The 13,695-nt window shown below is 41.6% G+C and overlaps 1 protein-coding gene across 1 annotated transcript in view; it reads left to right on the top strand.

The window, feature by feature from the left end:
• Positions 1–8,179: 8,179 nt before the first annotated feature.
• The window catches only part of POLR3A (RNA polymerase III subunit A), a 53,215-nt gene continuing 47,699 nt past the window's right edge, over positions 8,180–13,695 (top strand). Inside the window, exons 1-4 of the mRNA XM_005285741.5 lie at positions 8,180–8,364; positions 9,261–9,396; positions 10,312–10,449; positions 12,117–12,288. Coding sequence (XP_005285798.2) covers positions 8,321–8,364; positions 9,261–9,396; positions 10,312–10,449; positions 12,117–12,288 — 490 coding nt within the window. The 5' untranslated portion in view covers positions 8,180–8,320. The remainder of the gene's footprint in view (positions 8,365–9,260; positions 9,397–10,311; positions 10,450–12,116; positions 12,289–13,695) is intronic.

Below are 13,695 nucleotides of genomic sequence, written 5' to 3'. Positions count from 1 at the left end.
AATGCATTAGAGGTGTGTGTTGGAGATAATCCTGAGGAATGCAATAGGGAGCCGTTAGGGATTATTCTGGGGCTTGCACTGGAGGATGCTGTGGGTTTTCCTGAGGCTGCACTAGAGATTGAGGTGAGGTGAGGGGATTGTTTCGGGGCAATGGTTTCCCCAAGAATTGAAATTGGGGGGCGGGGTGTTCGAATTTATAGGGTGTGTGTGTCAGGGCCGATGAGGGATGAGACTGTGAGGGTGAAGGTGGGCTGTAAGGCACCATAGTAAAAACTGAAAAATGGTTCATGACCATTTTATTAGATTTAACTCATATTTTAAAATCATCACACAAATTAAAATTGGCTACTCAAGCCTTCTATGAAGCACTTCATATGAAGCACTACATCCTTCTTGGTTTCTTGTTATAATGTTGCACAACTCTCTGTTAATGAACTTCTTGAAGGCAATGTGTTCATCTTTGGTGGCTTCTCGTATGTCCGGTACTTCCATTCCTTCAATTGATATGCTCATTAGTTCATTCACATGATCAGGCAGAAGGCAACTTCTTTCAGAACACAAAATTCTATTCAATGAAAAAGAATCCTCAACTGTAGCTGTTGTGACTGGGAGTAGCAAGAGATGAATTCCTACTTCTTTCATTCCAGGAAACAGAACACAAAGATCGGGTTGAGCCACTAGTGATGATAAAAAAAGAAGTTGAAGTCAAATCTTCATTCATTCGTCATATGATATTCCACTCTGTGTTCAAATTCTCTATTCTGATCACATGGCAGCCCCACTGCTGGTAGTGCCTCACTCCACTCAACTGTTGGTGTTTTATAGGACAGGCATCTGTAAAAGCTACGTAGAGGTTGAGTAGAATCTAGAAGTCGCTGTTGTAGATTTTTTAAGAATCAAGTCTGTGTACTTTTTCAGTTGTCTTAACAAACAATTCTTGTCTTCTTCACTTAAGGATTCAATATAAATGCCTTCATTAGTCAACTTTTGGACTGAAGTCTTTGCTTCTTCCAGTACCTTTTCAATGGATAGCTTTCTGATTGATCCAAATGTAGCTTCTATTGCTGGACAAAGATCTACTACTGTTGTAGCAGATGCCTGAATGGCATTGCTTAATGACCCAAGTGGTTTCAATAGTAGACTTACAAGAGAGAGAATGGCAATAGTCTTCTCTGAACGTAGTAGTAATTCACCAGCCTCACTACTTAGATCCATCCCATCTTGGTAGATACTTTCCAAAGCCAGTAATAACAGCTGGAGTAATTTTAAGACAACAGCTAAGAATCGCTCATGAGAAAGCCAGCGGGTTTTCCCAGGTTGGAAAAATTTGAACTTCAGTCCAGTGTATCTTCTATATTTTCCAAGATATTCAGTCTTTTTGGACTCTTGCTGAAAAAAAAAAATAAAGACGACATTAAATGTATAGCTTTTTTAATGTCTTTTGAAGAGTCTGCAGCTTGTACTAGCATTCGTTGGAGTAGATGGCCTCTGCAGTGTGTATAGGAGAGATTAGGGTTACACTTTTCTCTGAGCAAAGCTTGTACTCCACCATGTCTTCCAGAGAAGTTTGCAGCTCCATCAAATGCACAAGCAGCCATCTGTTTGGGGTCCAATTGACAAGCATTTAACTCTAAGATGTGGGTTGTCACAGATGCAGACAATGTGTCTTCTATAACCTGAACTTCTAGAAATGCATCTACTGGCCTACCCCTGACATCAAGATAACATACACAATGACGTAATACTTGATGCCCATTTGCTTTGGTGCATTCATCAGCCATGTATGCAAATTTTTTGAATGTGGTGAGAGTTCTTCACTTTTTCAATTGTTGAGTCTTGCACTGTTGCACCGCATGCTTCTAGCCAGTCAATCGACTTTCTTGCAGAAAGATAGTGAGCATTTGCTGGTCTTGTTCGGAACCAGTGTTCAACTTCAGGATGAACAAGTGATAATGCACTTAACATTGGCCTCCAGTTTGTAGTGTGCTTAAATAGAAAGTAGGATGTCACAGCCATGTTTGTTCTCATGAACTGTGTTGTGTCTCCAGCATTCTTAACAGCCTCATTAAGTACTTCTAAAATTGGCTTTGAAAGTGGGCTTATAAGTGTCAAAGTTAGACTCAGGACTCACAGTTTGCCAGACCACTCTGTTTTATTAGCACAGCGCTCTGCTAATAACACCCAGATAATGTGAGCACCATCCAAGACCCACACTACCTTATTTTATACAGATAAAAAGGGTGCAAACTTAACAAGAGAACAAAGAAAGCAGAACTGACAAGTTTACCCGAGGCTAGACATACATATTCAATTTTCTTACTAACTTTTACAGATCTCCGGCTGATGTTTCACCATTAGCTTAAGCGGACTCATTGTTTATGCCTTAATGTTCCTTTTCCTGACACCTATATTTCAGCATTCCTTATTTCTGCTTAAAGGTACATACAGCATTTCTTTAATCCATTCTATTTTTACAATATAATTCATTCTACTTTCACATAAGGCTTTCTGCATGTTGATGCACTCCAGAGGCCTGGTGTTTTGCAGCCTTTTCACATAGTTTGTCAGCATTGGCTTTGCTGATCAGTTTGACAAACCAAGCTCCTCCACTTTTACCAATTATAGCATTGGGAAGCTTTCCTTCTTCGTAAGCTTTTTGGCAAGAGGTGCACCAGTAGCCATCTTTTGTAACTTCAATAAATGGAAACACTGTGACCGACAAACATTGGGAACTGCCTTTAGGTTTTGGAGACACTGTTTCTTCAGTAGGTAGCTGTATTTGTGCTTTGGGCTGGTCGGATGTAGATATACCACTTGAACCTTCAGATGACATGTTGATATATTCTTGGTTCTTGATGTGTTCTTCACCTTGGTTAGCTTTTGAGGCCTTTGAGTGGAAAAATTGTTGTATTGTTTTTTGTCTTTTCATTTTCACTTTGACCTGCACATATAAAAGTGATATGAATAAAGTAAATGTTTTGTTAGGATAATGCAAATTTAATATAAGGATAATGCAAGTTACACCAAAACACATAACAGGTCTAGATTTCTAAAAAAATATATAATTTTTTTTTAAATGTATTTAATTTAAATTGACTTTTGAAAAGTAAGCCATCATGGGATAAGAGGGAAGTCCTCTCATGGATCAGTAACTGGTTAAAAGATGGGAAACAAAGGGTAGGAATAAATTATCAGTTTTCAGAATGGAGAGAGATAAACAGTGGTATCCCTGAGGGGTCGGTACGGGGACCATTTCATATTCATAAATGATCTGGAAAAATGGGTAAACAGTGAGGTGGCAAAATTTGCAGATGATACAAAACTATTCAAGATAGTTAAGTCCCAGGCAGACTGCGGAAAGTTACAAGGGGATCTCACAAAACTGGGTGACTGGGCAACAAAATGACAGATGAAATTCAATGTTGATAAATGCAAAGTAATGCACATTGGAAAACAATCTCAACTATACATACAAAATGATGGAGTCTGAATTAGCTGTTAACACTCAAGAAAGAGATCTTGGAGTCATTGTGGATAGTTCTCGGAAAACATCCACTCAATGTGCAGCGGCAGTCAAAAAAGCAAACAGAATGTTGGGAATCATTAAGAAAGTGATAGATAAGACAGAAAATATCTTACTGCCTCTATATAAATCTCTGGTACGTGCACACCTTGAATACTGGGTGCAGATCTGGTCACCCATCCCAAAAAAGATATATTGGAATTGGAAAAGGTACAGAGATGGGCAACTAAAATGATTAGGAGTATGAAACAGGAGGAGAGATTAAAATGAATGGGAATTTTCAGCTTAGAAAAGAGATAACTAAGGGGGGATATAATAGAGGTCTATAAAATCTTGACTGGTGTGAAGAAAGTGAATAAGGAAATGTTATTTAATCCTTCACATAACACAAGAACTAGCAGTCACCCAATGAAATTAATAGGCAGCAGGTTTTAAAAAAACAAAAGGAAATACTTTCTCACACAACATAAAGTCAACCCGTGGAACTCTTTGCCAGGGGATGCTGTGAAGACCAAAACTATAACAGGATTAAAAAAAGAACTAAATAAATTCCTCATAGACTCATAGACTTTAAGGTCAGAAGGGACCATTATGATCATCTAGTCTGACCTCCTGCACAACGCAGGCCACAGAATCTCACCCACCCACTCCTGTAACAAACCCCTAACCTATGCCTGAGTTATTGAAGTCCTCAAATCGTGGTTTAAAGACCTGAAGGTGCAGAGAATCCTCCAGCAAGTGACCTGTGCCCCACGCTGCAGAGGAAGGCGAAAAACCTCCAGGGCCTCTGCCAATCAGCCCTGGAGAAAAATTCCTTCCCGACCCCAAATATGGTGATCAGTTAAACCCTGAGCATGTGGGCAAGACTCACCAGCCAGCACCCAGGAAAGAATTCTCTGTAGTAACTCAGATCCCACCCCATCTAACATCCCATCACAAACTATTGGGCATATTTACCTGCTAATAATCAAAGATCAATTAACTGCCAAAATTAGGCTATCCCATCATACCATCCCCTCCATAAACTTATCAAGCTTAGTCTTGAAGCCAGATATGTCTTTTGCCCCCACTACTCCCCTTGGATGGCTGTTCCAGAACTTCACTCCTCTAATGGTTAGAAACCTTCGTCTAATTTCAAGTATAAACTTCCTAATGTCCAGTTTATATCCATTTGTTCTTGTGTCCACATTGGTATTAAGCTTAAATAATTCCTCTCCCTCCCTGATATTTATCCCTCTGATATATTTATAAAGAGCAATCATATCTCTCAGCCTTCTTTTGGTTAGGCTAAACAAGCCAAACTCTTTGAGACTCCTTTCATAAGACAGGTTTTCCATTCCTTGGATCATCCTAGTAGCCCTTCTCTGTACCTGTTCCAGTTTGAATTCATCCTTCTTAAACATGGGAGACCAGAACTGCACACAATATTCCAGATGAAGTCTCACCATTGCCTTGTATAACGGTACTAACACCTCATCATCTTTACTGGAAATACCTCGCCTGATGCATCCCAAGACCGCATTTAGCTTTTTTCACGGCCATATCACATTGGCGGCTCATAGTCATCCTGTGATCAACCAATCTCCTTCTCCTCCTCTGTTACTTCCAACTGATGCGTCCCCAATTTATAACCCAAATTCTTGTTATTAATCTCTAAATGCATGACCTTGCACTTTTCACTATTACATTTCATCCTATTACTATTACTCCAGTTTACAAGGTCATTCAGATCTTCCTATATGATATCTAGGTCCTTCTCTGTATTAGCAATACCTCCCAGCTTTGTGTCATCCGCAAACTTTATTAGCACATTCCCACTTTTTGTGCCAAGGTCAGTAATAAAAAAGATTAAATAAGATTGGTCCCAAAACCGATCCCTGAGGAACTCCATTAGTAACTTCCTTCCAGCTTGACAGTTCATCTTTTAGTCTCCCCTTTAACCAGTTCCTTATCCACCTTTCAATTTTCATACTGATCCCCATCTTTTCCAATTTAGCTAATAATTCCCCATGTGGAACTGTATCAAATGCCTTACTGAAAATCGAGGTAAATTAGATCCACTGCATTTCCTTTGTCTAAAAAAATCTGTTACCTTCTCAAAGAAGGAGATCAGGTTGGTTTGGCACGATCTACCTTTTGTAAAACCATGTTGTATTTTGTCCCAATTACCATTGACCTCAATGTCCTTAACTACTTTCTCCTTCAAAAATTTTTCCAAGACCTTGCATACTACAGATGTCAAACTAACAGGCCTATAGTTACTCGGATCACTTTTTTCCCCTTTCTTAAAAATAGGAACTATGTTAGCAATTCTCCAGTCGTACGGTACAACCCCTGAGTTTACTGATTCATTAAAAATTCTTGCTAATGGGCTTGCAATTTCATGTGCCAGTTCCTTTAATATTCTTGGATGAAGATTATATGGGCCCCCTGATTTAGTTCCATTAAGCTGTTCAAGTTTAGCTTCTACCTCGGATGTGGTAATATCTACCTCCATATCTTCATTCCCATTTGTCATCCTACCATTATCCCTAAGCTCCTCATTAGCCTCATTAAAGACTGAGGCAAAGTATTTGTTTAGATATATTGGGCCATGCCTAGATTATCCTTAACCTCCACTCCATCCTCAGTGTTTAGTGGTCCCACTTCTTTCTTTGTTTTCCTCTTATTTATATGGCTATAGAACCTTTTACCATTGGTTTTAATTCCCTTTGCAAGGTCCTGGAGAATAAGTCCAACAGTGGCTATTAGCCAGGATGGGGAGGGATGCAACACCATGCTTTGAGTGTCCCTAGCCTGTTTGCCAGAAGCTGGGAATGGCCAACAGGGGATGGATCACTTGATGATTACCTGTTCTGTTCATTCCCTCTGAAGCACCTGACCTTGACCACTGTCAGAAGACCGGATACTGGGCTATATGGACCATTGGGGTCTGACCCAGTATGACCATTCTTATGTAAAAATTAATTATAATAATAATGTTTAGTACAGAAACTCCCCAACATAATGACCTCTCAAGATAGCAGCAATGTGAGATAACAACCTTGGCAAATAATGCATTTTAAAAATCTTGGCCTACTAGGAAACATATTTATATAAGTTTCCATTCCCAGTCACAAATCTAGCATTCTGGAGCAAAGTCACTAAAATATAGTCCAACAAACAAATGTTTATTTAACGTGCCCCTCACTTTTCCCTCCACCGCACCTGACTCACCGGTGTTGTCCTTGGCAGGGCCGCCCAGAGGGGAGGCAAGTGGGGCAATTTTCCCCAGGCCCCGGACCCCACAGGGGCCCCCACAAGAGTTTTTCAGGGCCCCTGGGGCAGGGTCCTTCACTTGCTCCGAGGGCCCCAGAAAACTTTTGCAGGGCCCGGGCCCCCGGAGCTTCTTCCGCTCCAGGTCTTCAGCGGCAATTCAGCGGCGGGGGCCCCCTGCCGCCAAAGACCCCAGGCCCCCTGAATCCTCTGGGCAGCCCTGGTCCTTGGTCAGTGGAGACTTAGAGTCAGAGGTGCTTTCATTTGAGTACACCTCCCAGGTGGGGGGCAAGAAGGCACCTTGCTCATTTTTCCAGCAGCTCACTGTTCACTCTGGCCACTGCTGTTTGTTGTGCCACCGTTCACTCCACCACTCTGTTGCCAAAGGCCCTATGCAGTCACCTTCTGCTGCCACCTACCACTATGACGTCTGCGAGTTGGTCTCATGAGGTTCTACCCAGCTCTCAGTGATTTCAGCTGCGCTCTCAGTTGGGAAACCTCACTGCTAGTGCAGTCTGGGCTGTCTCTTCCACAGAAACACTGTCCCCACAACAGGACTAAGCACTTAGACCTGATTATCAGTGATTTCAGCTGCAGTGGTCACTTAACAGAACAAAAGACTATCTATGGAGCCTAATCAGCTCTGTCTTTAAACAGTGGAGAGGGACAGGTCCCCACCCTCTCTCTTGATGCCCTCAATCAGCACAGGCTAAGTACAGTTCTACTGCCCTTTACTCATACAATAAGAACATTTCATTCTCCCCCCCTCTCCCCTGCATTCAAGTGATTTGTAACCCAACCCCAGCCAAAATTTATCACTTGGGCAACACAGCTCTGTTTGCTGGATACCTAGGTAGATTAGGTGTGACTGTAAATACAATCTAGTCCTGAAGCCTTTCTCCCCAGTCCCAGCTCATCACTAGCTGTCAGGGAGAGCTCCTTTAGACTTTGCTTACAAATCATCATTTGAAATGATTAGGTTGGCCAACATCACCAAAATGAATGCACTGACATTGTCATAAAAAACAACAGCTGTATAAGGAAACTAGTCTATGTTCATACTTTTCAAATCTATGATACTTTTTCAGATACACATATTTTATCATACCCTGTATATGCTTTTAAAGTGTGTATTAATGTTCCAATTTCAATTCAAATTTCCAGTCACTAAATTGACATGTAACTAGTTCACAAAACCGGGGGGGGGGGGTGTTTGGGAAATTCACGGTGGGTATAGGGAAATCACTGTTTCGGGGTCTACTACCATCAGAGCCAGCCCCGAGCGGCCTGGGCGGGCCTCCCCCTTTTAGCCAGCAGGTGTCGCTGCAGGGAGCGGCCGCAGCGCTGCGACTCGCTGTGTGCCATTCCTCAGCTCCACGCGCGGCTCCGGCGGTGCCTCTCGTTGTTGGCGATGGGCGGGGCGAGGAGACGGAGGACGCTGAGCGGCCGGTGCTGTGACTTCTGCAGTGCGGTGGGGGCGCGCGCCCCCGGCTCCCTTCTCCCCTCCGTGCGGGCAGCGCCTCGCGCCCCGCCGCCGCCATCATGGTGAAGGAGCAGTTCAGGGAGACCGACGTGGCCAAGAAAATGTGAGAGGCGGGGGCTGAGGGGGAGGGATGGTGGGGGGCCGACCCGGGATGGTTGGGGGGCTGTGCCGCTGGAAGGGATGCTGGATGGGGGCGGGTTCAGCCCCAGGGATGGACGCGGATCAGACCCAGGTCGGAGGGGGCCCCGGTGCTGCTGGATGGAGGGATTCAGCCCCAGGGATGGAGGGAGTGTTTGGGTGGCAGAGGGGAGTCAGACCACCTGCAAATACTGACTGATGGCTGTGCGCTCTCTAAAGGGCACCTGTCTTTGTGCGCCAGGTACATTTGACAGTGCTTAAGAACTACAGCAACATTAATGCATAATCCTAACTAGCCAGGTCTCCATGGTGGGGGCTGGTTTATCTGGTTAACTTTTGTGTTTTAAATCTGTATTTTTTTTTAAAGAAGCTGATCATATCAGGTACATAATGGTGTTGGTACATGTATTTAGTCTGATATTGGGATCAGCTTAGCAAAAGTCAGAATCAGCTCTCCTGACCCTTTGGTTCTTGTTGGCCACAGTGGTTTCTAAATTATTTTATATAATGTATCTGCACTTATTCTGGTTTATATAGGTGGGCTTGTTTAGTTAGAAAAGAAACCAAACACTGGTTGATTAACATGGGGGCAGAGCGGGGTTGGGTGGTGCTCCTTCCCCACCCCCTGTGAGGGCTGGCCCGGGTCCTGTCATGACCCCCTGAACGATCCTATGGGGTCACAGTTTAGGGACCACTGCTCTATAGTCTGTTGATGATCCTTAAATAACTATTAGCTGTAAAGCAAAAATCTAATTCACAGATTCATGCTTTTTTCCCAGAGATGGAAGTATAATTTTGCTTTGGCTTTATTGTAACTCAATATCTTTTTAAAATCAAGTTTTGTAATTTTTCCTGTTCTAGAAGCCACATCTGCTTTGGCATGAAATCTCCAGAAGAGATGCGCCAGCAGGCTCACATTCAGGTGGTTAGTAAGAACTTGTATAGCCAGGACAACCACCATTCTCCACTGCAGTATGGAGTACTGGACCATCGTATGGTAAGGATCATTGGTACTTCTTGGTTTGGTTTTTTTTAGTGGAAATATTTTCCATGCTTATGAACAATGCTGAAATGAAAACTGAATTCCACTATACAGCCACAGAACAGGTGTACAAGTGCAAGGTTCCACTTAAACTACATGAGCTGAAGAGAAATAAGGTGGTTGTCTCCTTGGCTCTTCTGCTGAAATTGCCAGTTGCAATGGTGTCTTGTGATACAACCACTTCTTCACTTGGAACGTTACTTGTGCCATCAAACATTTCACACTGTTGGACGGATCAGGCAGACTCACTTTTGAGGCTGGACACACATTTCTCCTCATGCTTTTCACATGACCACAAAATAGTCACACTCTCTGGGTATGTCTGCCCTGTACTTCGGGGTGTGATTTGCTGCTTGTGTAGACAGCAGCATGGGTTTCAGCATGCGCTGTCAGTGCAAGTATGTACTCAGGGGGATCAGGTGGGGTTGTGCAACCTGCACTGAAACCCATGCTGGTGTGTCTTCACTGCTGCTGTTAGCAACCTAGCTACATTAAAGCTAATGTTGGTATAGCTGCACAAGCTGCAAATCACATCAGCTGTAGTGTGGACATACCGTTAGTACCACATCACTATAACAGTCTTTCCAGATGAATAGGGTTGAATGAGTTAATACCACTTGCATCAGCAGGAGCAGTGCAAGATGCTCTGTTTCTGTGGAGATTGGATGTTGAGTATGTATGAGTGTATTACCAGCTCTTGCTGACTGAGAGCAAGAGTTCAGAGTTGAAATAATCTAGAAGTCTTTCATGCGAGTGTACAGAGAACTGTCCACAGGCAGGTTGACTAATTTAAGAGCAGCTGTGGTAGCTTCTTTTGTTCCCCCAATTTGGTAATTGCGGCTATAATGGTTTTGTGTGTCTCTTTCAAAGGGTACCAGTGAAAAGGACCGTCCATGTGAAACCTGTGGGAAGAATCTAGCTGACTGTTTAGGGCATTATGGCTACATTGACTTGGAGCTGCCATGTTTCCATGTTGGGTACTTTAAAGCTGTCATAGGCATCTTACAGGTAAAAATAATTTTCCTTAATTGGAAGGGACAGCAATTATTATACCCAGTCTAAGTACGGGGAGAGGTCAGAAAACCTGAGGCTTCACTTCATTTGGATTATCGCTCTGGGAGCCATGAAAGAGATGGTGGTGTTTATGCAGAACACTTTGTACAGCCATTTGGTACAGAAGCTGATTTAAATGATAGGTTACAAACCACAGTTAGTAGTTATGCATTTTCGCATTTGAGTTCCTTCAGAACTCTTGGGTGAATACCATCTGGTCCTGGGGACTTATCACTGTTTAGTGTATCCATTTGTTCCAAAACCTCCTCTAATGACACCTCAATCTGAGACAGTTCCTCAGATTTGTCACCTAAAAAGAATGGCTCAGGTTTGGCAATCTCCTTCACATCCTCAGCCATGAAGACCGATTCAAAGAATTCATTTAGTTTCTCCACAATGGCCTTGTTGTCCTTGAGTGCTCCTTTACAATCTCAATTGTCTAGTGGCCCTGGTGGTTGTTTATCAGGCTTTCTGCTTCTGATGTACTTTACAAAATTTTTGCTATTTAAAACTTTGGCTAGCTCTTCTTCAAATTCTTTTTTTGGCCTCCTGATTATATTTTTACACTTCATTTGCCAGAATTTATGCTCCTTTCTATTTTCCTCATTAGGATTTAACTTCAACTTTTTTAAAGGATGCCTTTTTGCCTCTCAGTGCTTCATTTACTTTATTTATCCTTGGTCACATTTTTTTTCGCTCTCTTATGCTGTTTTTTTAACTTGGGGTATGCATTTAAGTTAAGCCTCTGTTATGGTGTCTTTAAAAAGTTTCCATGCAGCTTGCAGGGATTTCACTTTTGGCACTGTACCTTTTAATTTTTGTTTAACTAACTTCCTCATTTTTGTGTAGTCACCCTTTCTGAAATTAAATGCTACAGTGTGGGCTGCTGTGGTGTTTTCTCTGCCACAGGGATGTAAAATTTTATTATATTACGATCACTACTACCAAGCAGTCCAGCGATGTTCACCTCTTGGACCAGATCATATGCTCCATTTAGGATTAAATCAAGAATTGCCTCTCCTCTTGTGGGTTCCAGGACTAGCTTCTCCAAGAAGCAGTCATTTTAAGGTGTCAAGAAACTTTATCTCTGTATCCTGTCCTGAGGTGACATTGTACCCAGTCAATATGGGGATAGTTGAAATCCCCCATTATTATTGATTATTATTATTTTTTTTTATAGCCTCCCTAATCTCCCTGAGCATTTCAAAGTCACTGTCACTATCCTGGTCAGGTGATTGCTAATATATCCCTAATATTCTTCTTATGAGAGCATAGAATTATTATCCATAGAGATTCTATGGTACAGTTTTTTTATTCCAAGTTTGTCTCTTAAGTGATGCCAATAAACTTAAATTGTCTCTTTGCATGGACATTTAATTTCCTGCAGAACTTTTCTTAAGGAGAGCAAAGATTTGTTCTGTTGGCCAGAGTTTCCCAACTTGCTCCCATCTGTTGGGCAGTGTGCTGTGCAATAATTGGGTTCCCTCACTAAGGCAGTGACTTTTCATCCATGAAACTGCATGTATAACTGTGCGTGAAGAACTGTGGTATCCCACATCATAATTTGTCCCTAATCACATATTTATTTCTCACTTACAAAAGAACAATTGTTTATATTTTAGATGATCTGCAAGACCTGTTGCCGTATACTGTTGTCCTCAGAGGAGAGAAAACAGTTTTTGGATTATCTGAAGAGGCCTGGTCTGACCTACCTGCAGAAACGGGGATTGAAAAAGAAAGTCTCTGAAAAGTGCAGAAAGAAAAACACCTGCCCTTATTGTGGCGCTTTCAATGGTGAGTGTGGAAACTAGAAGGTGGTGGTTGGTATTTAGCATGACTTTTTTCTTTTTTTTTTTTTCACTAGGGCCCAGGCTGTGAAGAGCATCACAGTGTTGTGTTCTCTTTTCATCATTCAACAATCATCTATGTTTTTTCTATATCTTAACCTATAGCTGATACTTAAACATAGGCTAAAAACCAAAAACCCTCTTGAGTGTACTAGACAATTGTTCAAAGCTGTGCTACAAGGAATGGCTTGAATCTACCTGATGACTATCTTATTCCTGCAAATATGAGGATTGATAGGCTCTTTAGTTAGGTCAAAATTAGGACTGTTATACATAATTGTGCTTAGTCATCTTTGTGAAGACTAATATGCTGTTGACCATTTCCTGCAGTAATGAGTTTGACAAGTCAGTAATACTTAGCATAGAAGTGTTCCAGATGGAGTTGTGATAATTGCGGATCATACTGATATTTGATTCATTGGTCAGTTACTGGGCAGAAAACCTTTATGTGATACACTGATTTTTTTTTTGGTAGAAAAAAAAAAAGTCTGTTGTGATTACCCTTAACACAAAATAATGAGTAACATTGCAGTTAAGTATTGTTAATATTGCTATAGTATTACAGCTTTGCAATTTTATAATGACATTCTGATTAGAATAGTCAGAATACGAATTCTCTTTAATGTAATGTGTCCAGCAACCCTCCCTATTTGTATTGTGGTAATAACTAAAGGTCTCACTTAAGAGGACTGGGGCTTGATAGTACTAGGAGCTGTACAAATGCATAGGGAGGCAGAGATTTAATAAGTGTGTTCCCATCCATCCTGTATCTTTTTGTCATGAATGCATTCATGATGTTTGTGAACATGTTACCAGTAGTGGCAGCTACAAGACATTAAAATCATGTTTTTGTGACTATCTTTTTTTTAAATTTCACTTCAGTTCCAGTATGGTTTTTGGAAGCTAATATTTCATGACTGTCTAAAGTTACAGAGGAGTTCTTTACATGAATTAAAAGCTAGGTCTCTAAGCCAAGCTTTCAGATGATACAAAGCTCTCTGAAGACCTGCTAAAACCAAGGCTTTTAAAAGTTGTTTTGGAAATAACTTGGGAAGGGAGGGAGCAAGGTAGTAATCAGAATGTGATTTTATTTCTTTAAGGTCTAGTGTCTCTCAGCTTTCTAGGGTAGAAACAAATACCCTGTGTTATTGGAAAAACAAAAATATTTGCTTTCCAGCAGTATAAAGCATTCAATTTCAGCCATAGCAGTTTATGCAATGTCAGACTTAATGTTATCACTTGTCCCTCATTTTAGCAGCATTTAAGTCCCACATCTTGTGCAAGTAAAAATCAGTCACTGAAATTATACTTAAACTCTAGAGCCTCTGTTTTCCCACCTCTAAAAAGAAGGTAA

This window comes from Chrysemys picta, chromosome 7 (genome assembly GCF_011386835.1).
Source record: "Chrysemys picta bellii isolate R12L10 chromosome 7, ASM1138683v2, whole genome shotgun sequence".
Lineage (NCBI taxonomy): Eukaryota > Metazoa > Chordata > Testudines > Emydidae > Chrysemys > Chrysemys picta.
This window is presented reverse-complemented; position numbering and strand designations above follow the sequence as displayed.